The following is a 24,595-nucleotide window of genomic DNA, read 5'->3' on the forward strand; positions in this document are numbered from 1 at the left end:
TCTTGTTGGGGTCAATCATATGCATTGAGTGACACATGTGTGAGAGTTCTTTCTTCTTGCCTTCCAATTCCATTTTAAACTTTTTGTGTGTGTGACAGAGGCAGAGAGAGAGACAGAGAGAGGGACATATAGGGACAGACAGATGAGAAGAGAGAGAGATGAGAAGCATCAATTCTTCATCATGGCACCTTAGTTGTTCATTGACTGCTTTCTCATATGTGCCTTGACAGGACAGGGGGCACAGCAGAGCAAGTGACCTCTTGCTCAAGCTAGCAAGGTTGGACTGAAATCAGCAACTTTGGGCTTCAAACTAGCGATCATGGGGGTCATGTCTATGATTCCACGCTCAAGCCAGTGACCCCACACTCAAGCTGGTGAACGAGTCCACACTAAAGCATGGCAACCTTGGGGTTTGAACCTGGGTCCTCTGTGTTCCAGTACAAGATTCTACCCACTGCACCACCATCTGGTCAGACCTGACTCCATTTTAAATGAAGTTTCTCTTTATTAATTTTGGCAGTATTTAGTTATAAAATACAGTTTTTCCACATAAGACAGAGCTGAGGGTCAGAGGAACCACTGAGGAGTCAACATATTATAAGTAATGGATCAGAGAGAGGCAAGTCTAAACTCCACAGAAAATGTATAAACTGTGAGGCCTAGAACAGTACCTAGAACAGAAATTACCAACACTTATGTGAGAAGGGAAAGAAAAGTCAGTAAAAATAAGAAAAAAAAACCCAGAAGAAATATAAAGATTTATTTAAAGCGGAATTTGAAAAAATTTCTGACAGCTGAGGAGCAGAGAGGTTGAAGAAGGGAGGCCAGCAGAGCCCAGCAGTACAGAATTCAAGTACAGTGTAGATGGGAGAGAAGACCTCGTATAGTTTTTGTTGACCTTAGTGTTTAAAATGGTTTAGATTTAGATTAGTCAAGGAAAGAAGTAAAAGACCGCAATGGGTTGAGAAGAGAATGAAACATGAGCAGAGAATGTGAATGCAGAAAACTCTGAAGAATCCTGACAAAAATAGAAAGGAGATAGGTGATATTAAGAAAAGTAAGATTACAGGGTTGATACTTATTTACTTCAATTAAAAAAAAGAATGACTTGAATATGGATACTTATTTACTTCAATTAAAAAAAAAGAATGACTTGAATATGGTTATAGGCTAAAGCAGCAATTTTCAACCAATGTGCCACAAGAATTTTTAAAACATGCAATACCTGACTATTTAGTCAGGGGCACTAACATCTTTTCCCTTAGATCAGGGGTCCCCAAACTTTTACACAGGGGGCCAGTTCACTGTCCCTCAGACCGTTGGAGGGCTGGACTATAAAAAAAACTATGAACAAATCCCTATGCACACTGCACATATCTTATTTTAAACTAAAAAAACAAAACAGGAACAACTACAATATTTAAAATAAAGAACAAATAAATTTAAATCAACAAACTGACTAGTATTTCAATGGGAACTATGGGCCTGCTTTTGGCTAATGAGATGGTCAATGTCCGGTTCCATATTTGTCACTGCTAGCCGTAACAAGTGATATGACGCGCTTCCGGAGCCGTAATGTGTGCATCCCACGTTACCGGAAGTAGTACTGTACGTGAGCGAAGCTGCGCTTTGCGGCACCGCCACATACAGTACTCCAGGAGCACAGGATGCTGACCACCAGTGAAAGAGGTGCCCCTTCCGGAAGTGCGGCAGGGGCAGGATAAATGGCCTCAGGGGGCTGCATGTGGCCTGCGGGCCGTAGTTTGGGGACCCCTGCCTTAGATTGTCAAATAAATTTTTTAAAATGACAACAGCCAACACAACAATAACCATCTGGTGTGAATGAATCAAAATTATACCATATTGTTGTGGTTAAACCATAGAATTTTAGTAATTAGTTTATGTTGGCCATGAGATAAAAAAGATTAAAAATTTTGCAGGGCTAGAGAATAACGATTGGGAATATAGGAGAAGAGGGATAACTCAGAAAACGAGGAATGAGATGGGAGGGGATTAGGAACCTGACAGGAAAAGCCTTGTGCAAAGAAGGATGACTCCTGGGTATATATGGGAAGTCTGTACCTTTTCTCTGTTTTGCTGCAAACCTAAAACTGTTCAAAAAAATAATTTTTTTTTTTGACAGAGACTGAGAGAGTCAGAGAGAGGGACAGATAAGGACAGACAGACAGGAAGGGAGAGAGATGAGAAGCATCAATTTTTGTTGTGGCATCTTAGTTGTTCATTGATTGCTTTCTCATATGTGCCTTGACCGGGGGGCTGCAGCAGAGCGAGTGTCCCTTGCTCAAACCAGTGAGTGACCTTGGGCTCAAGCCAGCAACCTTAGGACTTAAGCCAGCGACCATGAGGTCATGTTTATGCCCCTTGGGCAAAGAAGGATGACTTCTGGGACAAGACAGGATATATCTGTGAGTTGCATATGCCCTGTATGGTAGTGACTGGCCGGGTAACTTCAATGCTCCGAGATGCCATTATCATCCCAGGCATGGGAGTTTATTAGACAGACGGACCAGAGTCACAGACCCATGTCCAGAATTCTGGGAGCCAAGAAGAAAAATGGGAATTGATGGCAGAAGGAAAAGATAGAAAAATGTGAATTCTTATTTTTGGATCTAAAAAGGGTATTAAGTGACTTAGTAAGAAGAAAGGACAGGTAAAGAGTAGAGGTCCTGGCCCTGGCCGGTTGGCTCAGCGGTAGAGCGTCGGCCTAGCGTGCGGAGGACCCGGGTTCGATTCCCGGCCAGGGCACACAGGAGAAGCGCCCATTTGCTTCTCCACCCCCCCCTCCTTCCTCTCTGTCTCTCTCTTACCCTCCCGCAGCCAAGGCTCCATTGGAGCAAAGATGGCCCGGGCGCTGGGGATGGCTCTGTGGCCTCTGCCTCAGGCGCTAGAGTGGCTCTGGTCGCAACATGGCGACGCCCAGGATGGGCAGAGCATCGCCCCCTGGTGGGCAGAGCGTCGCCCCTGGTGGGCGTGCCAGGTGGATCCCGGTCAGGCGCATGCGGGAGTCTGTCTGACTGTCTCTCCCTGTTTCCAGCTTCAGAAAAATGGAAAAAAAAAAAAGAGTAGAGGTCCTAGATGAACTGTAATTAAAAACTTGGGATGTTTAGTCAAATAAAAGTGAGTACATGTCTGAGCTCAGGCATAAGGCCCTGAACCAGGCCCTGCCTGAGTCTCTTCCTCATAAGTTCAAGGCAATAGAATCAACTCCACATTGTTGTAAGAAATAATGAAAAATTGATATAAAGCTTTCATAAGACAAGATGTATAGGTATTTATCAATTTTATTTTTGCTTCTTCATTTTAATCAGGAAAGTGGGAAGAGTTGAGAATGTTCTAACATCAAGATGAATTAGAAGTAATGCATTTGATGAGCCAACTTGAAAGGAGTGAAGCTTTGGGAGAAATGTGTCATGAAAAAGTGACCAGGAACTTATAAAAAGTTTGCCAATTTTCAGGACATCAGACTTGGCAATGATTTCATGGATGTGCTAAATGCTCATATGATGATAATTAAAAAAAAAAGTTTTGCTAAGGAAAGTCAGAAGCCCATTTGAAAAAAATGGTCATTGTTTTTAATATTATTATACAGAGTAGTCAAAAGTTACTTCTCCAGAATTATGGAACACAAAGAAGATTGTAGAAGAAGAAAAAGCAGATTAGAGAGTGGAACGGGTCAATACAGTAGGAAACACAGACAGACAGACATTGGTGGAGAGAGGCTGAAGTGACGGCTGAATCGGGCACAGGCCTGGTTTTCCTCGTTTTCTGAGTTATCCCTCTCCTCCTATATTCCCAATCTTTATTCTTTAGCTCTGCAAAATTTTTAATCTTTTTCATCCCATGGCCAACATAAACTAATTACTAAAATTCTATGGTTTAACCACAACAATATGGTATAATTTTGATTCATTCACACCAGATGGCTATTGTTGTGTTGGCTGTTGTCATTTTTAAAAAAATTTATTTGACAATCTAAGGCAGGGGTCCCCAAACTACGGCCCGCAGGCCACATGCGGCCCCCTGAGGCCATTTATCCTGCCCCTGCCGCACTTCCGGAAGGGGCACCTCTTTCACTGGTGGTCAGTGAGAGGAGCATAGTTCCCATTGAAATACTAGTCAGTTTGTTGATTTAAATTTACTTGTTCTTTATTTTAAATATTGTATTTGTTCCTGTTTTGTTTTGTTTTTTACTTTTGTTTTTTGTCAAAGGAAGTAAAACCAGAAAAGCTTGAGAGATTGGGAGAATGCACAAAGGTCTACCAATGTCAGTAACATTAAGAGCATGTATAATAGAATGGAGTATAGAAAACTCAGAAAATGGGATTTGTTAGGTGAGAAGCTGAATGAAGATTGCTAAAGTGGGAACAGGTGAGCAGTGTACTCACGAAGGATACAGGGAAGGGACAAGGGCATAGCTGAGCGCCAGGAGGGTGCTGAGAGTGATGGACAGAGCTTGGATTTAGATAAGCCCAAACTAGGTGCCAAAGCCTTTGGATTTAGTGTGTGATGCTGATGAGAAGAGTTAAAGGTTGTTGGAGCTAGATGGTAACCACAATGGGAAAACTTAAGTTCCTTTTTACCCACAGGTCTCCTTTAGCTCCTTATACAGAAAGAGTGGGTATAGAAAATTATATTAAGACTCTGAGGCTAGTATGGAATTTTTAAATGAAGAGTCAGTATCTTCATTTCTGGATTTCCAGTGCCCAGCACAGAAGCTAATACATTGAACATAAAAGATATGGAATAAATGTCTGTTGATGATTTTGTGAAATCCTAGGTTTAATCCACATGGGGGCATGAAACCATCACTTTACCAAATCACAAAACAAAAGTGTTTAACTGTTAAGCCAAATGCAAATCTTAATTGTTGTAAATTTGGGGATTTGAAGATGCCAAAACCTTCCTTCCAAAGCACAAAGCTAGCTGCATTTCTGTATTTTTCTTTCATTCATGAATTCGGCAAATATTCATTGAACAATTATGTGCCAGACACTATTCCATTCACTGGGGAAAGTAGTGGAGGTAAAGGCAAACAAGGCCCCAGCTCATGGAGCTTAATTCTTGGGGGAGAAATCAGACAACATATGAAAATAGGTTAATTTCAGCTAGGAGGAGGTCTGTGGTGAAATTTAAAACAGCTGTGAGATAAAGAGGAACCATGAGTGCAAAAATACCACTCTTTTTATAAGACAGCCAGAGAGACCCTGACAAGGTGACATTTAGTTGGGATCAGATGGATAAGAAAAAATCAGCCTGAGTTGAACACTTGAAACCTGTATAGGTTAGCAAACCATGTCAACACAATAAATTAAAAAATAAATTAAAGAAAAAAATAAACCATGTGAAGTTTGGGAGGTATTCCAGATAAACGGATGATGTGAAGCCCAATGGGAAGATCGAGTTTAACAGAGAAGGAGAGAAACAACATCTATATGTCTGCATTAAAATATAGCATAAAAGGTATGTCTTTTCTCAAAATAGTACACATTTTAACATGAGCATGATTATAGCTTAATTCAGTGTTCAAGGACTACACAGCAGCTAGGAAATGACTAGAGTGACACTGCTCACATTTCATTTTTTTTTTTAATTTTAATAATTTTATTTTTTTAATGGGGTGACATCAATAAATCAGGATACATATATTCAAAGATAACATGTCCAGGTTATCTTGTCGTTCAATTATGTTGCATACCCATCACCCAAAGTCAGATTGTCCTCTGTCACCTTCTATCTAGTTTTTTGTGCCCCTCCCCCTCCCCCTTTCCCTCTCCCTCTCCCCCTCCCCCCGTAACCACCACACTCTTATCAATGTCTCTTAGTCTCACTTTTATATCCCACCTACGTATGGAATAATGCAGTTCCTGTTTTTTTCTGATTTACTTATTTCACTTCATATAATGTTATCAAGATCCCTCCATTTTGCTGTAAATGATCTGATGTCATCATTTCTTATGGCTGAGTAGTATTCTCTAGTGTATATGTGCCACGTCTTCTTTATCTAGTCATCTATTGATGGGCTTTTTGGTTGTTTCCATGTCCTGGCCACTGTGAACAATGCTGCAATAAACATGGGGCTGCATGTGTCTTTACGTATCAATGTTTCTGAGTTTTTGAGGTATATACCCAGTAGAGGGATTGCTGGGTCATAAGGTAGTTCTATTTTCAGTTTTTTGAGGAATCACCATACTTTCTTCCATAGTGGTTGTACTACTTTACATTCCCACCAACAGTGTATGAGGGTTCCTTTTTCTCCACAGCCTCTCCAACATTTGCTATTACCTGTCTTGTTAATAATAGCTAATCTAACAGGTGTGAGGTGGTATCTCATTGCCATTTTGATTTGCATTTCTCTAATAACTAAAGAAGATGAGCATCTTTTCATATATCTGTTGGCCATTTGTATTTCTTCCTGGGAGAAGACACTGCTCACATTTCAGTCCTGGCGCCTCCTCTTCTCCCTGTGTTACAGTGAGACAGTTTACCTAACCACTCTGGCGTATTATTTTACCTGTAACATGGTATAGTACCTACCTCATACAGTTGTTAAAATAATTAAATGAATTGATAGTCATACTGCTTGGCACATTTAAAAAAAATGCTTCTTATACAAAATAATTTCATCTTTGTTTTCCTTGTGTACATTTTAAGGGAAAGATAATCTCTTTTGTTACATAATCTTAATGAGTATTTTTATTGGTTCTGAGAATTCCATAATTTAATAAACTGTGGAAGAAGCATGTTGTTTTGTAATTTTTCTATGTCGTAAGTCCCTCAACAATGATCGTTTCATAGTTTGATGTTTTGCACAATAGCGATCACCTGAGTGGTAGAGTATGGATGAACCAGTAAAAATGTTTCCCCTACTGAAGCACCTGTAAGAGGCATGCTCAGCTTGATTGTTTTCTCATAAGATTACTACCAAATAACAAAAGAAAGATATGCTGTCAGTTGCTGTCTCGCTAGCTGAATTTATTCAGCAGGAAAGTTATATTTAGATTGAACAGTGTTTCCAAAAAACAATTTTATTGAATTGCTCCCCCAAACCCTCACAATTTAGTATGAAAAAAAAAAACAGATTTCTGGCTTCTTCTGAAAAATAGTCTATATTTATTAAACTGATAGAATTAGTTATAGTAGCTAAATGAGGCAACAATTATGCACAGATTTCTTTTAACATTTTCACTATTCTTTGATAATTTCATGTTTTAACCTAAAGTTTATACTGTTGAAAACATTATGTAAAAATATTATAAGCCTTATATACTAAAATTTTATTCTACAAAAAATGGTTTAAGGAAAGTTGAATTTTTAGAGGAATCTAGAGTAGCTCAGAACATATGAAAATAGTGGAGGCTTTGAAATGTGGCATCACTTTCTTCAAAACTTGTAAATTTCCCAAACTAATAAGCTTTTGCTTAATATTTGGAGTTATGCAAATTTAAAGTTATATAAGTATGATTCACTTGAACCAAATAAAAATGTGAAGAGGCAAGTATAGATGATATTCCCATTAATTGAGTATTATGAATTAAATATAAACAGCTTTTAAGTAACACCCACACTATAATGTGTAAAAGCAAGCATATGTTATAATTACTTTGTCTAAGTTAAATTTATTAAATATGAATAAATATATACTTTATGTGCATAGTCTTAAAAGTCTGAAAAGTGTATTTCTAAAAGGTACACAATTGTCACTTATTAAATACTAATTAAATTTGTTTGTTTTTCAGCTTTATTGAGATATAATTGACAAATGACTGTAAGTTTAAGGTACATAATGTGATGAGTTGATATACTTACAAGGTGGGGTAAAAGTAGGTTTACAGTTGTGAGTACATGAAACAGTTTATTCTTGTGTTATTATTTTTAATTATTATATGGTTTTTCATATGAACAACTATAAATCTACTTCATCCCCACTTTGTATATATTGTACAATTATTACCACATTAAGGTTAGTGAACACATCTATTACATGACATGATTACCTGTGCATGTGTGTGTGTGTGATGTGCACCTTTATCATCTACGTCCTAAGCAACTTTCAAATATACAGTACAGTGTCAACTATTGTCATGATGCTATACTTTTGATCCCCAGAACTTATTTATCTTATAGCTGAATGTTTGTACCTTTTGACCAACAACTCCTCATTTCCCCAACTTGTGGAACCACTCTCTGTTGCTGAGTTCAATCTTTTTTAGATTCTACACATAAGCGAGATGATGAAGTATTTGTCTTTTCCTGTCTGACTGACTTCGCTTAGCATAATGCTCTTTAGGGTCATCCATGTTGTCACACATGCAAGATTTCCTTCTTTTTTATGGCTGAATAATTTTTCTATTGTGTGTGTATCACATTTTCTTTCTTTATTCATTCATTGATTGACACTTTACTTGTTTTCCAGTTCTTGACCAATGTAAATAATACTGCAAAGAATATGAGGGTACAGAGATGTAATTTAAACTAAAAAAGAAACAAAAGAAAGGCTTTGTATCATAAATATATATGTCTAGCTGCTAACTCAATAAACTTTTATTTCTTTTTTTGACATGCATCACCAGTGTTGTATGCTTTTTACTCTTATTTCATATTTGTTTACAGAAAACTGGGCACAAACCAGAAAGTGTGGATTTGTGTGGAGCACACATTGAGTGGGCCAAGGAGAAGTCAAGCAGGAAGAATGTCTTTCAGGTAAGAGGGTTTCATATCCTCAGCTTATTCCTATGTCTTCTGGATCTGAAGTCTCTTGGGTAATCAAAATAAGACTACCTTGTTGTGATGTTTTCATATGCATTTTAATTTGCAACTAGTTGTGCAGAAGTCGTTGTGAAAAACTGACTCTCTTCCTTGTTGAATTTTGGTTATTTTGTTGTTATTTCCTCAGGCCAGTTGCTATCTAAACACAAAATATGTGTTGTGCATTGATTAATTCTATACCCAAAAGTCACTAAATTTTGCAACGTATTTGCTAGCTGTTTGGGGTTCAAATCTAGAATGTTTGACTCAAATAGATATAATATAAAGCTTTCAGATATACATAAAATAAGATTCAATAATTTTGATGAACTGTTTGTGTTTATTACCATTCCTGCCACCTAGTCATAAATTACACTACCAGTGTAATTTAAGAGATATAGAGTGAAGAAACTATAAAAAATGGATCTTTTTATATTGCATAATTTAACTTTTTGGAAAAAATAATTGTGATTAATACTTTCAGTCATGCTTCATTGAATTGAAAAAACCAGATGAAATCCTTGAAAAAAAGAAAATAAGAAAACTTAATATTTAACATATGATGTTACTAAAATCCCTTTGGCAATTAATAACTTTAGATTATGGAGGTTGATCTTTTTCTATATTTAAATAAGATTTAATTAATTTTTATATTCCAAAATAACTTATTGATATATTTTATAATTTATATCGTTTAGTATCCAAGGAGCTACATTATTATAACTAATATATTTAATGTCTTCGAAGACCATTTTGGCTCTTGAAGAAAAGTCAGTTCTGATCTTAAATGCATTACTAAAATTAATATATTTGGTCTTACAAAAGTATAGATTGGTGACATTTTCTATCTAAACTCTCACTGAGAAAAAAAACTGGTTTTGAGTTTTTTCTGCAGTTTTTAGATGCTAATTCAGGTTTATGTAAATAATTTTGACCCATATTAATTTAAAAAAATGCATTCAACATATTTTGGAATAAATTTTCTTTCTGGCTTTAGTATTATTCTACTTTATTTAGTATTATTCTATTTGATATGATAATATTTCTACCCCCAAAAAAAGAAAGAAACTAAATATACTTATCTAGAAATCAAAAGACTAAAGCCAAAACTGATTAGAATGTGAATTTTCAAAATCAAGAAGGAAAAATAACTTTGTTTTAAAGTGATGAATTGTAGTTCACTGATATTTCCTCTGTCAATTTCTTACTTGTTATTTTGTCATAAATAAAATTTAGAGATTATAATCCTAGCTTTTAAAACAACATAAATGATCGGTATGACTAGTTCTGAACTGGATTGTATGGGTGGAGTGGTTTAGTTTTATTTTGTAATATGAATTTAGCATCCTTATCAACAATGTTACAAAATAAAGACATGATAATTTGACATTGATGTAATCCTTGGACAATAAAACTTCTTGGAGTTGAGCTAAGCCAACCTTTTTTTTTTTATCTTATTTTTATTAATTTTAATGCCGTGACATTGATAAATCAGGGTACATATGTTCCGAGAAAACATCTCCAGATTATTTTGACCTTTGATTATGCTGCATACCCCTCACTCAAAGTCAAATCATCCTCCGTCACCTTCTATCTGGTTTTCTTTGTGCCCCTCCCCTCCCCCCACCCCCTCCCTCTCCTTCCTCGCTCCCTCTGCACCCCTCCACCCTACTCCCTGTTACCATCACATTTTTGTCCATGTCTCTGAGTCTCATTTTTATGTCCCATCCATGCAGGGGTTCATATACTTCTTAGTTTTGTTCTGATTTACTTATTTCACTCCATATAATGTTATCAAGGTCCATCCATGTTATTGTAAATGATCCGATGTCATCATTTCTTATGGCTGAGTAGTATTCCATAGTATATATGTACCCAAGCTTTTTAATCCACTCATCCTCTGACGAACACTTGGGCTGTTTCCAGATCTTCGCTATTGTGAACAATGCTGCTATAAACATGGGGGTACATTTCTCCTTCTGGAACCATTCTATGGTGTCTTTGGGTTATATTCCTAAAAGTGGGATGGCTGGGTCAAAAGGCAGTTCGATTTTCAATTTTTTGAGGAATCTCCATACTGTTTTCCACAGAGGCTGCACCAGTCTGCATTCCCACCAGCAATGCAGGAGGGTACCCTTTTATCCACATCCTCACCAGCACTTATTCTGTGTTGTTTTGTTGATGAGCACCATTCTGACTGGTGTGAGGTGATATCTCATTGTGGTTTTAATTTGCATTTCTATAATGGTTAATGATGTTGAGCATTTTTTCATATGTCTATTGGCCATTGTATATGCTCTTTGGAGAAGTGTCTATTCATTTCTTTTGCCCATTTTTGTTGGATTGTTTGTCTTTCTGGTGTTGAGATTTACAAATTCTTTATAAATTTTGGTTATTAACCCCTTATCAGACAAACTGTCAAATATGTTCTCCATTGTGTAGTTTGTCTTTTTATTCTGTTCTTATTGTCTTTGGCTGTGCAAAAGCTTTTTATTTTGATATAGTCCCATTTCTTTATCCTGTCTTTTATTTCCCTTGCCCGAGGAGATAAATCAGCAAATATATAGCTGCAAGAAATGTTGGAGAGCTTACTGCCTATGTTTTCTTCTAAGATGCTTATGGTTTCACGGCTTACATTTAAATCTTTTATTAATTTTGAGTTTATTTTTGTGAATGGTGTAAGTTGGTGGTCTAGTTTCATTTTTTTGCAGGTTGCTGTCCAATTTTCCCAACACCATTTGTTGAAGAGGCTGTCTTTACTCCATTGTATTTCCTTACCTCCTTTGTCAAATATCAGTTGTCCATAGAGCTGTGGGTTAATTTCTGGGTTCTCCGTTCTGTTCCATTGATCTATGTGCCTGTTCTTATGCCAGTGCCAGGCTGTTTTGAGTACAATGGCCTTATAGTATAGCTTGATATCAGGAAGTGTGATACCTCCCCCTTTATTCTTCTTTTTTAAGATTGCTGAGGTTATTCGTGTTCTCTTTTGGTTCCATATAAATTTTTGGAATATGTGATCTATATCTTTAAAGTATGTCATTGGTATTTTAATTGGCATTGCATTGAATTTATAAATTACTTTGGGTAATATAGACATTTTAATGATGTTTATTCTTCCTAACCATAAGCATGGTATATGCTTTCACTTGTTTGTTTCATCCTTGATTTCTTTTTTCAATGTTTTATAATTTTCCGAGTACAAGTCTTTAGTCTCCTTGGTTAAATGTACTCCTAGGTACTTTATTTTTTTGGTTGTAATAGTGAAGGGGATTGTTTCCTTAATTTTCTTTCTGAGTGTTCATTGTTGGTGTATAAAAATGCCTCTGATTTCTGAGTATTAATTTTATATCCTGCCACCTTGCTGAATTCATTTATCAGGTCCAGTAGTTTTTTGACTAAGACTTTAGGATTTTCTATATACAATATCATATCATCTGCAAATAATGATAGCTTTATTTCTTCTTTTCCAACTTGAATGCCTTTTATTTCTTCTTCTTGTCTGATTGCTGTGGCTAGGACTTCCAGAACTATTTTGAATAAGAGTGGTGAAAGGGGGCACCCCTGCCTTGTTCTTGATCTTAAGGAGATTGCTTTTAATTTTTACCCATTGAGTATGATGTTGGCTGTGGGTTTGTCATAGATGGCTTTTATCATGTTGAGGTATGTTCCCTGTATTCCCACTTTGCTGAGAGTTTTGATCATGAATGGGTGCTGGATTTTATCAAATGCTTTTTCTGCATCTGTTGAAATTATCATGTGGTTTTTCTCCTTCCTTTCATTTATGTGATGAATCACATTGATAGATTTGTGAATACTGTACCAGCCTTGCCTCCCCAGAAAAAATACCACTTGATCATGGTGTATGATTTTTTCCATATATTGTTGGATCCAGTTTGCTAATATTTTGTTGAAGATTTTAGCATCTATATTCATCAGGGATATTGGCCTATAATTTTCTTTCTTTGTGTTGTCTTTGCCTGGTTTTGGAATCAGAATTATGCTCGCCTCATAAAAGGAGCTTGGAAGTCTTCCTTCCTCTTGAATTTTTTAAAATAGTTTCAGAAGGATAGGAGTTAGATCTTCTTTGAATAGTTGGTAGAATTCACTTGTGAAGCCATCTGGCCCAGGACTTTTCTTTGTTGGGAGTTTTTTGATAACTGTTTTGATCTCATTTGGTGTAATTGGTCTGTTTAGGTTTCAAGAAATTTGTCCATTTCATCCAGGTTGTCTAGTTTTTTGGCATACAGTTCTTCATAGTATTTTCTTACAATCATTTGTATTTCTGTTGTGTCAGTTGTTATTTCTCCACTCTCATTTCTAATTTTATTTATTTGAGTCCTCTCTCTCTTTTTCTTGGTGAGTCTAGTTAAAGGTTCATCAATCTTGTTTACCTTTTCAAAAAACCAGCTCCTAGTTTCATTGATCCTCTGTATTGTTTCTTTAGTCTCTATGTCATTTATTTTTCTGCTCTGATCTTTATTATTTCCTTCCTTCTACTACATTTAGGCTATGCTTACGGTTCTTTTTCTAGTTCTTTTAGATGCAGGGTTAAGTTGTTTATTTGAGCTTTTTCTAGCTTCTTAAAGTGTGCTTGTAGTGCTATGAACTTCCCTCTCAGTACTGCTTTTTCTGTGTCTCATAAATTTTGAGTTGTTGTATGCTCGTTATCAGTTGTTTCTAGGAATTTTTTTTATTTCTTCTTTGATCTCATTCTTGATCCATTCGTTATTTAACAACCTGCTATTTAGTTTCCTTGTGTTTGAGAATTTTTGAGCTTTTCTGCTGTGATTCATTTCTAGTTTCATGCCGTTGTGATCAGAGAAAGTGTTTGATATGATTTCAATCTTCTTAAATTTGTTGAGACCACTTTTGTGCCCTAACATGTGGTCTATCCTAGAGAATGTACCATGAGCACTTGAAAAGAATGTATATTCTGCTGCTTTAGGGTGAAAGGTTCTGTAGATATCTATTAAATCGAGTTGATCTCCTGTGTCCTTTAAGTCTGCTGTTTCTTTGTTAATTTTCTTTCTTGAGGATCTATCTAGTGATGTTAGTGGGGTATTAAAATCCCCTACAATTATAGTGTTGCTGTTGATCTCACTCTTTATATTCATCAAAGTCTTCTTTATATATTTAGGTGCTCCTATATTAGGTGCGTAGATATTTATAATAGTTATATCTTCCTGTTGGATTGCTCCCTTTATCATTATGTAGTGGCCTTCTTTATCTCTTACTATATTCTTTGTTTTAAAGTCCATTTTGTCTGATATAAGTATTGCTACCCCAGCTTTTTTTTTCATTTCTATTTGCATGAAATGTTTTTTTCCATCCTTTTACCTTCAACCTATGTGCATCTTTTGTTCTAAGGTGTGTCTCTTATAGACAGCATATGTACGGGTCCTGTTTTCTTATCCATGCAGCTACCCTATGTCTTTTGATTGGATCATTTAATCCATTTACATTTACATGTAGTTGTTCATGGCCATTTTATTCTTTAAAGCTTTATTTCTCTTTTGCTATATTCTTTTCCCACTTTGATCTGTTTACACCATGCCCCTTAACATTTCTTGCAGCATTGGTTTGGTTGTAATGAGTTCCTTGAGTTTTTTTTTGTCTGGGAAACTTTTTATTTCTCCTTCAATTTTAAATGATAGCCTTGCTGGATAAAGTAGTCTTGGTTGTAGGTTCTTGTTCTGCAATATTTTGAATATTTCTTGCCATTCCCTTCTGGCTTCAAGTGTTTCTGTTGAGAAGTCTGATGTCATCCTTATGGGGGCTCCTTTGTAGGTGATAGCTTTTTTACTCTCACAGCTTTTAATATTTTCTCTTTATCACTTAGCTTTGGTATTTTAATTATGATGTGTCTTGGTGTAGGTTTCTTTTTAGTGGGGTTCTCTGTGCTTCTTGAATTTGTGAGAGTTTCTCCTGCATTAATTTAAGGAAGTTTTCAGCTTTGATATGATTTAATAAAGCCTCTATTTCTTGTTATTCCTCTTCTTCTTCAGGAACCCCTATGATGCGGATGTTATTTCTCTATGTTGTCACAGAGCTCCCTAAGAGTTTCCTCAGACTTTTTGAGTCTCTTTTCTTTTTTCTTCTCTGCTTTCATGCCTTCATTCCAGTTGTCCTCCAACTTGCTGATTCAATCCTCAGCTGTATCCATCCTGTTTTTAATTCCTTCCATTGTGGTCTTCATTTCTGTTATTGTATTTGTCATCTCCGACTCATTCTTTTTTAATATTTCAATATCCTTTTTTATACTTGCTATTTCTTTATGTAGGTGTTTGTGATGACCATCCATTGTTGTTCTAAGATCCCTAAACATCCTTACAATCATTATTTAAACTCTGCATCTGGAAGTTTGATTATTTCCATATCAGTTCATCTCCTGAAGGTCTCTCTTGTGGTTTCATTTGGATTGCACTTCTTTGTCTTCTCATTGTACCTGGGTGTCTGGGTGTTTTCTTTGTAGAGCTGGTTGAATCTAGGCTTGGTGTTGTCTGCATCTAGTTTTTACTTGTGTCATTTCTAGGTCTTCTTGGGTTGGCATCAGCTATTATTTGTAATCCACTTTAGGATTTGGGCTGCTTTGAAGTCTTGATATGTTTGTTTTCTTAACAGGTGATTGTCTTGTTTGCTGATCTCAACAGGGGGCTTATTTGAAACTGTATCCAGGAATGCGGTGGGTGTGACCTGAGGCTCTGAAGTCCTCTTGTGCCAGTTAATCTCTCTGGGGGTGGGTTGCTTTCTCAGCTTCAGTAGGGGGAGGTGTATCTCAGATCTCCATGGAGACCTGAGTTACTGCCCCTCCTCCCCACTTCTTGTTTTCAGCTGTGTCTTGTTGCGCTGATTGGAGCTGGAGAGATGTCTGTATCTCTGTGACCTGGAAGTACTTTTGTATTTTGCTTTGTAGAAGGATCAACCTCTCCCCCCAGTTATGGCCGCCTCCAGCACTGAATGAGTCAGCTTTTTATGTCATCATCTATATTCTTCTCCCCCTCACCATCCGTCTCTCTCTTTCTCCTTTCTTTTTGGAAGGCAACTGGGTCCTTTCAACACACCTCATTCCCTGGTCACCAGACAAGTGGCTGTGAGCAGTATTTACTGCTCTTTTCCTTGGAGTGAGAGCCCACCCTCACCCCCCCTCCCTGTTCCTGTAAGCAGGGGAGATTCAGGCGCTCCCTACCAGGTTTGTTGTGGCTTCTTCTTTGCTTCTTGATTTTTGAAAGCTGTTCTTGTAGTCCAGATTTGTTTTTTCATGCTGACTGTTCATAAATTAGTTTATAATCCAGTTCAGTGGTTTGAGCTGGGAGTCTGTGCGTCTGCCTACTCTGCTGCCATCTTCAGGTCTAAGCCAACCTTTTTAAATTCCTTCTGTTAACCTTATAAAGAGTTAAATTAGATTACTAATGAAGATGATAGTCAAGTATATATAATAAATACAGGGCCACAAATATTGAAGAAAAATATTTATGTATAATTTTACATAGCTAAGAACATAAAAACCTAGGTATTTAAACTGCTTATATTGCCATGTATCATCCTAACATTTTTTAAAAATAACTAACCATTTCTTGTTATAATTTTTTACTTGTTTTTTATATTTCTGAATTAAGTACTTCCAAAAACTTTAGAAACTATTCTCACTTTCAGTAGCTTTTTGGAAGTGATCATCTTGCCAGCTCGTTTTGGTTGTAGGGACCCGAGCAGTTCCTGGACCTCAGTGTTCATACATTCAGTTTATTTTTTCTTTTGTCCTATAAACATTAGAGGAGCAAGAGGTGGATGTAAGGATGTTGTGAATAACAAAGCTAATGAAAGTTTTAAATTTCATTTCCTGCTTGGGGGAGGGGTGGAGGGTGAATTGCGTGACTTTCTTGCCATGATCGAATCTTTTTATTACCTAAACACATGAGCTTAGGTAAAATTTTCTCATATCCGTACATGTCCATAGATATAGACTATAGGAGTAAGCCTTTTGAAAGAAACCATGTAAACAGCTTTTATAGTTCTGTTAACAAAAAAGCATTGGGAGGATTTGCCAGAGAGCTAAATCTAGTGACTTACATCAATATTTGATTAGATACATTAGCTGGTCTAATTCTCAAATGATCAGTATAAACATGATTATACTTCAAAAACATGGTATTAATGGTATTAAGACATTGTTGGATGTTTGGATGTGTGTGTTTCATTACATACAGAATCATGAAGTGTTTCTTCCTGTTTAAAAAAAGACTATGATAGCTTCAGCTGATGTGCTATGTCAGAAATAGCTTTAGAATTCCTAAATTTGAATTAGGATTGGTGTTCAATCTCAGTCTATGAATTATAGACTACAGATAGCAAATAGCTATTGAGATTTTTGGTTCAGGAAAAAGCAAAAAGAAAAATTAGAAATAATTTAAAATTTCAAATCTATCTTTAAAAAATTGATGGACTAGTAGTTCTATGCAACATAATTACAGTGTCTGCAGAGAAGTCAAACTTAAAATGAATAGGAAAACAAACAAAAAATCATGTGTCTGAGATATGCTTGAAAGACTCAGATGCACACATTTATGACAAAAAACAATTATATTTGTTTTGCTTCTTTGTGTATGCCATTTGGACCTTTGAGTTCTTTTTTTTTTTTTTTTTTGTATTGAATGCCACATTTTCTTCATAGTCAAAGTCTTATTCAACTTTTGGTATAGATTCAGTCTTATTTAATTGGTACATGGTAACATAACAGTGACAACATTAATTATTAAAGCTTGGTATTCAACAACTCTCAGTAAATCAGAATGATGCTCTCTGGCTGAGTTCAAGAACATCTGCCTGTATCTATAGAACAGTCTTTGGCCTAATTGGTACTTCTTAATAATAAATAATATATTTTTAAAAATTATTAGATCTTTTATAATAAAGTATATGTAGACAACCCATATTATATGTTTAAAAACTATAAATGTGTATATAGATAGATAGATAGATGTACATTTAATATATGTACACCTATGTATATATCCACATCTAATAGTTTGACTTTAGAAAAAAGAGTGACCATTTCCACACAAACACAGAAAGACACTTTATACTTATAAAATGTTATACAAATTCTTAGTTAAATTAGGAAATGTTCTCTGCTGCTAACTTTTGTTAAATTTTGCATTTAGCATAATTGTTAAGGACCATCACAAGTTTGATGTACCTTGAGAAAACATTTAGCACCCGAGTGGTTTGCAATGAACTGTGGTACACGTTTTTCTAGTTAAGAACAACACTAGGTCTTCATCAGGGAAAGAGTGAATAAAAAGATTTATGTTCAAACTACATGTTTTAAACATTCCTGTTAAGTACTAGTTTGCTCCTTGGTGTTTAGCCTGAAATTTAAAGCACTAAGGATTAAAAGGATTACAAAATAATCTTAAATAATCCTAAATGTCATTTACAGAAAGATGGTTGTAAGAACTAAATAAAACCATGTTAAAGGATGGCAGTATTGTCAGGATCATAACACAAACTGCTTCTGTCACCTCTTCCCTTTCCTCACAGATAAATCAGATGGTTACAAAGCTTTTCAGTTGGAAGTTCAACTGAGAAAATGGCTGCCCAAAATTTTAAAACAATCAGTGTTTGGTTTATTTTAACTTTTAATATCTTCTTGTTTCAAAGTTAAAAGAAATTTCCACTTAGGTTTTCTTTCTTCCTTCGAACATAAGGCTGTCTGTGCAAAATATTTTTGAAAGTTGGGGAAAGGATTAATGACACAGCTTTCAAATATAAAGATAGATACATCTCAAAAATATTCCTGACCTCCAAGGAGGTATCTCCTTATTAAATATCAGATGGCCTCAAACACTGCTATTAATTCCATGTTGTTTAATTTAGAATCTTTTATTCCTGACATGTAAATTAGTTTTGTCTTTCCAAAGATAATACAAAGACAAAGACTTAACTACTTTATCCTTATTAAACCAGAAGGTTGGACACCTTTTAACTAAAGCTAGAGATGCATTCTTTTAATTAAAAAAAAATAGCTGTCCTAAAAATTTTAGAAATTTTGTCCACAATAGAGACTCAGTACTCACAGGTGATTTTGAGAGTGTCAATCCTATTCATTTTTATAAATAAGGGTATAAAGAATGAGTGAAATAAGCCAGTCAGAGAAAGACAAATAAATACCATATGATTTCACTTATATGTAAAATCTAATGCACAAAATAAACTAAGAAACAAAATTGAAACAGACGGATAAATACAGAGAACAGACTGGCAGATAGATGTCAGAAAGGAGGGCTTCAGATGGGTGGGTGAAAAGGCAAAGGGATTAAGAAAAAAAACAACTCATAGACACAGACAAAAGTATGGTAATTCTCAGAAGGAAAAGGGAATGGGGGATGTAGAAGAGGGTAAAAGGGAATAAATGGTGATGGAAGGAGACTTGATCTTAGGTAGCAAACACACAATACAATATACAGATAATATATTATAGAATTGTACTCCTGAAACCTATATAATTCTATTAACCAATGTTACCGCAATAAATTAATGAAAAATAAATAAAAATCTATCCTAATGAAATTTTTTAAAATAAGGAAAATACTATTTCTTGGCTTCTTTTCAATAAAACATAAGACAGTAGATGATTATTCATTTAAAATAATTAAATAATTTCTACTTCAAAGTTTTACCTTTTCTCAGAATCAGGAAGTGGTTAAGCCTCAGTTTTTATAAGTTTTCTTTATATAAAAACTATTTTAAAAAGTTTACCCATGAGCAGTCAGTGAGCTCATCTCTTGATTATGGGCTTTAAATAAGATAGTCTAGTATTGATGAGTTAGAGCTGAGTGGAACCTCCTCTCCCAACACAAGTTGATAACTTCAACAAAAATCACAACCAAATTTCCTCTCCTTGAGATTCTCATTTAATGTATTAAAATATATCAAGGGAACAGGCTGTGTCCCTAAAAGTAAAGTAAATCTCAAAATAAGTTTATCATTACTCGTATTACTTTTCTGACTTTGGATGGAGTCTTCTGGCTATAATATATATTAAACACATTCATGTAATATTTTCCATGGATATGCTTCACATTTAAACATAATTTGATTGTTCTCTCTGATCTGAATATGTCTTAGCTTAAAATGTTTAAGTATTACTTAAGTTTATTAATGCAAAGATAATTTAATAATATCTTGGAAAATGTTATTTTAAGCCAAAAAGAAAACTACTGGTATTTTGTTTTTATCCATTTCCTTCTGTTAAAAGTGGTGGTTTAAAATAAATCTGAGCTTTTACCAATTTTCTCCTTCATTTTTCAATGCTTGTAGTTAGACTAAATGCAAAAGGATGATTCTTCACATTCATATATGCATTAGATTTCAAGTAAAGCTGGTTTCACTTTAGAGAATTACTCACAGTATCTTAAAAGGCATGGCATTAAAAATAAACCAGAGTAAGAATGGCATTAATATCTAATAGAGTTTTTTTCTTTCTTTCTAGCTTGTCCCCAATCATTTTATCTACCTATTAGATATTCACTCATCACTTAGAAGGTACAGTGGGGAGAGCACAAGAGTCTGGGGAGACATGTTCCAGTTCTGGCTATGTCAGCTCTATCTTTCAGTAGAACCTAAAGCAAGGTCCTTAATTCAACTTACAGTTTTTCACACCAAACAATCAGAAATAACACTCTTACCTCACATGCCTACCTTCTGTATTAACATTAAAATGAAGCAATTCTATTTTGGACAATGACTCTGAAAGTGTGATTTCAGTATTAATATAACTGGGCGTTATTATTCATTTACTAACTATATCATGTTACAATACTTTGAGGACAATTTCAGAAGTGAATTTTGTTTTTTGTTTTTGTGACAGAGACAGAGAGAGGGACAGATACGGATAGACAGACAGGAAGGGAGAGAGATGGGAAACATCAATCCTTTGCTGTGGCACCTTAGTTGTTCATTGATTGCTTTCTCATATGCGTCCTGACTGTTGGGCTACTGGAGACCAAGTGACCCCTTGCTCAAGCCAGTGACCTTGATCAAGTTGGTGAGCCTTGCTCAAACCAGATGAGTCAGCGCTCTAGTCGGCGACCTCAGGGTTTCAAACCTGGGTCCTCTGCATCCCAGTCTGACACTGTATCCACTGAGCCAGCACCTAGTCAGGCCAGAAGTGAATTTTGGAAGAAACTAGAGAGGAGATGTAAATATATTTATAAACTGCACTTCGGGATTTCCGTTCCACTTCTATTCTCTATACCGCCTTATGAAATTAACCGATTGACTAAGAGTTAATACACCATGGCAAAAGCTTTTCATTCACTGTGTAACTAAGAATATGTGTCTTCAAAAATTATTGAAATTATTTTTAATATTCTATTCTTATAGTGTAATTAATATAATATCTAGTCAATGTAAATAAATGAATTAATGTCTTATCCCAGTTAATACTTTAAGAAAATAATTTTGCCCTGAAAGCCCTTACCAAGCTAATGATAGCAAATTGCAAAATGGAACTTAGAGACAAGTGCAAACACCATACCCAAAAATGAGAGACGCTGGTAAACGCTTTCTACTTTACAACTGAGGTATCAGGACAATACCTTTTTTGATTAAAGAAAAAGAAATATGATTATTTTTATTATTTTGGCTTTATTTTTGCCAGTAGGATTGCACTGAAGAATTTTGATGAATGGAGTGATATGATTTATAATTGGAGCTTTGATTTAGGAATATTAATGTCAGAAGTGCTTAGGATTTACTGCAAAGAAGAGAGCCTGGAGGGAGGAAAGAAAATGGATTGTAAGAAGCTAAGGTGAGACATAGAGAGCCTGTTAGGCTGACAGATGAAAAGAAAAACAGAAACAAGTTGATGGATGGAGAGTCCACCCCTCAAATGAAACATGCCTACTTGTTTAAACCATGACTTGGGAATCACTGTCTTTCTGCAGATTTCATTTTTGAGAAATAATAAGGATCTCCTTATCCTGCTCCTTGTGACAGCTCCTAACAGACTGAACTGGGGTTGGGTTGCATTTCTCAGGGATTTGACATGGTGTTGGGGCCAGCTTGGACTTGGTGAACATGTTAAGGACACTACTCTTTTATGGATTCTTGCTGTATTGGCCAAGAGTTTGCTTAAAGGCTTTAATCACTTAAAAAAAAAATACAAGACTGGATAAAGAAGATGTGGCACATGTACACCATGGTATACTATTCAGCCATAAGAAATGATGACATCGGATCACTTACAACAAAATGGTGGGATCTTGGTAACATTATACGGAGTGAAATAAGTAAATCGGAAAAAAAAAAACAAGAACTGCAGGGTTCCATACATTGGTGGGACATAAAAACGAGACTAAGAGACATGGACAAGAGTGTGGTGGTTGGGGGGGGGGGGCGGGGGGAGGGAAGGAGCAAGAGGGGGAGGGGAGTGGGAGGGGCACAAAGAAAACTAGATAGAAGTTGATGGAGGACAATCTGACTTTGGGTGATGGGTATGCAACAGAATTGAATGACAAGATAACCTGGACATGTTTTCTTTGAATATATATACCCTGATTTATTGATGTCACCCCATTAAAATTAATAGAAATTTATTTATTAAAAAAAGTGTAATTTCAAGTACAGAATTGTGACACTGATAAATTGAGTATATTATTAAAGAAAACAATAGAACTGTATACTTCCTGATGATTCCGTGAAGCGAAGTGGCCTATGAGGACATGTACTCATTTGCACATTTCTTTATTCCACTGACGGCTAAAGGGTATAATGCTGTCTTTCTGTATTCATTTATTTTTGAACTATCATCAAAGCAGAATGCAACAGGTTGACTATAATGATTGACAGTAGCCAACTTATTGAATTTTAGTCCCAAATTAACCAAGGGAATCAAGATTTTAAAATTGCAAAATGAAATAAAATATATCAAAATTAAAAATGCAAAGAAAAAAAAGAGAAAATGCCAACTTGGCTTCTAATACTTCTGAAATTTTAGTAGAAGAATGTAGGCTTGAGACCCAATTTGCTGAGCTGAGCTTGCCGTTAGATCACTTCAAACTGCCTTCTGGGATCGCTGGCTTCGCCTGCTCCAAGGTGCAAGCGGTGCAGTCAGAATTAATTCTAGATTTTAGTTTGACAACAGGCTGAGTGAGACATGCTGTTCTTTGTTTACTGACATTATGATGTAAACCTACTCTCATGGAACATACTCTACTTCTTGATGTTTTGAAAGAACTGGTGTGATGGCCACAGTGCCACGTATGGGCTGACAGTGCAGGTCCCTGTGTGCACAGAACCAGAGTGAGTCTGAGCTCCATGGAAATGAACTTGGGACTCCAGGCCATACCTTCTTCCTGAGCATAAGCAAGCACTGTCAATAGGGTATTTCGTGGGACCAAAGTAAAATCATCAGTTGTTGCGGTTTTGCCAATTGCAATTTTCATCTTATAAAGTACCGAAGATTGATGCTGGCAAGAGAACATTCAAACAAACAGATCCTTTTTTCATATCTATTACAAAAGTCTTATTTTATATTTTTAAAAGAGAGCAGCTATGTTTATTTCGTGCTGAATATAATTATGTTTAATAGCAAATAGGCCTCTTCCAGAAAAAGAAACAATTTAATCCCTGAAGCTGGTCTGTAATCAATGGGGCCAGTAAATGGTATCACATTTTATAGCCTGTCCATAGGATGACACGGGATGATATAAAATTGAGACTTTTGGATGGTGTAGAATCACTGGCAGATAAATAGTTCAGTTTTTAGATGCCATTCAGTTTTTAGAAACATAAGGTAAATGAGGCTGGATCTGAAGGCAAGAGAAAAAAATATATATATTCACAGTGTTTATATGCCATAGCCACTGAACAGGAGAAGAATCTGGTCAGTGGTGAGCAGAACCCACAGACCTGAGAGCAATGTTTAAAGCAGTGTAAGAAAATAACAAAGCAAACATCCATAAGCAAAGACTTAAAATGAACACAAGAATAAAAAAATCAAAACAAACAAAAAACCCAAAGTTTAAGATGAAAAGAAAATGCCAACACTTATACAGAACTGTAGAGATCACTTGTAGAATCTGTGCAGAGAATCTCTCAGTACATGAGTTAAATGCATTACTCAAAATTTCATAGAAAATAAATATTCAAATGTGAAAAGAAAAAAGAGTAAGGTTTTAGAACACTGCACATCAGTCAAGGATTCTCAGTATTCGAGGAGGAGAGAAGGCTGCTCTTTTTTAATCTTAACAAAACAGGATGTTGAGAGATGACCTAAGTGAAACGATGACATGAGGTTGGGTAAAAATAGGAAGGAAGCTGTTTGAGCTGTTTTCAGATAATAGATCAGAATGAGGTGACTTGACCCAGGAAGGGGCATCCACTTCCTTGAGGGTTCAAAGAAATTTGCTCTAATAGAGAGCTATTAGATCCTTGGCCTTAGTCCCCCAGTGTGCCCAACGTTTTATTTCCAGCACGAGAAGAAATTAATAGTCTGACTTCCTTGGTGAACACATGCAAACAAATAATTTTACAGTGGTGAAATTAACTAGAGTTGCAAACAGGTCTAAAAAGAAGAGAAACACTGATACGGAAATTTCCTTCCCAAATAAATCAGACCTTGATAGGTTTTTTTCTTTTGAAACTGAAATTTAAGCAATGTTTCATTTTTCAAAATTCTCACACCCATAAACAAGTTGAAGGCAAACTTCTATTTGAGATCTGTGATAGATTTGAAATCAATTCGTGGAACATAACTCTTTTGATGTGTAGGATGTACCAACGAGGGTGGCAGGAAATTATGTGAAACCCTTCTCTTTTGATGGTTACA

At 35.7% G+C, this 24,595-nt stretch overlaps 1 protein-coding gene across 1 annotated transcript in view; it reads left to right on the forward strand.

The window, feature by feature from the left end:
- Positions 1-24,595, forward strand: part of ARHGAP15 (Rho GTPase activating protein 15) — a 697,775-nt gene that overhangs the window by 139,592 nt on the left and 533,588 nt on the right. Inside the window, exon 6 of the mRNA XM_066345184.1 lies at positions 8,632-8,721. Coding sequence (XP_066201281.1) covers positions 8,632-8,721 — 90 coding nt within the window. The remainder of the gene's footprint in view (positions 1-8,631; positions 8,722-24,595) is intronic.

This window comes from Saccopteryx leptura, chromosome 7, assembly GCF_036850995.1.
Source record: "Saccopteryx leptura isolate mSacLep1 chromosome 7, mSacLep1_pri_phased_curated, whole genome shotgun sequence".
Taxonomy (NCBI): domain Eukaryota; kingdom Metazoa; phylum Chordata; class Mammalia; order Chiroptera; family Emballonuridae; genus Saccopteryx; species Saccopteryx leptura.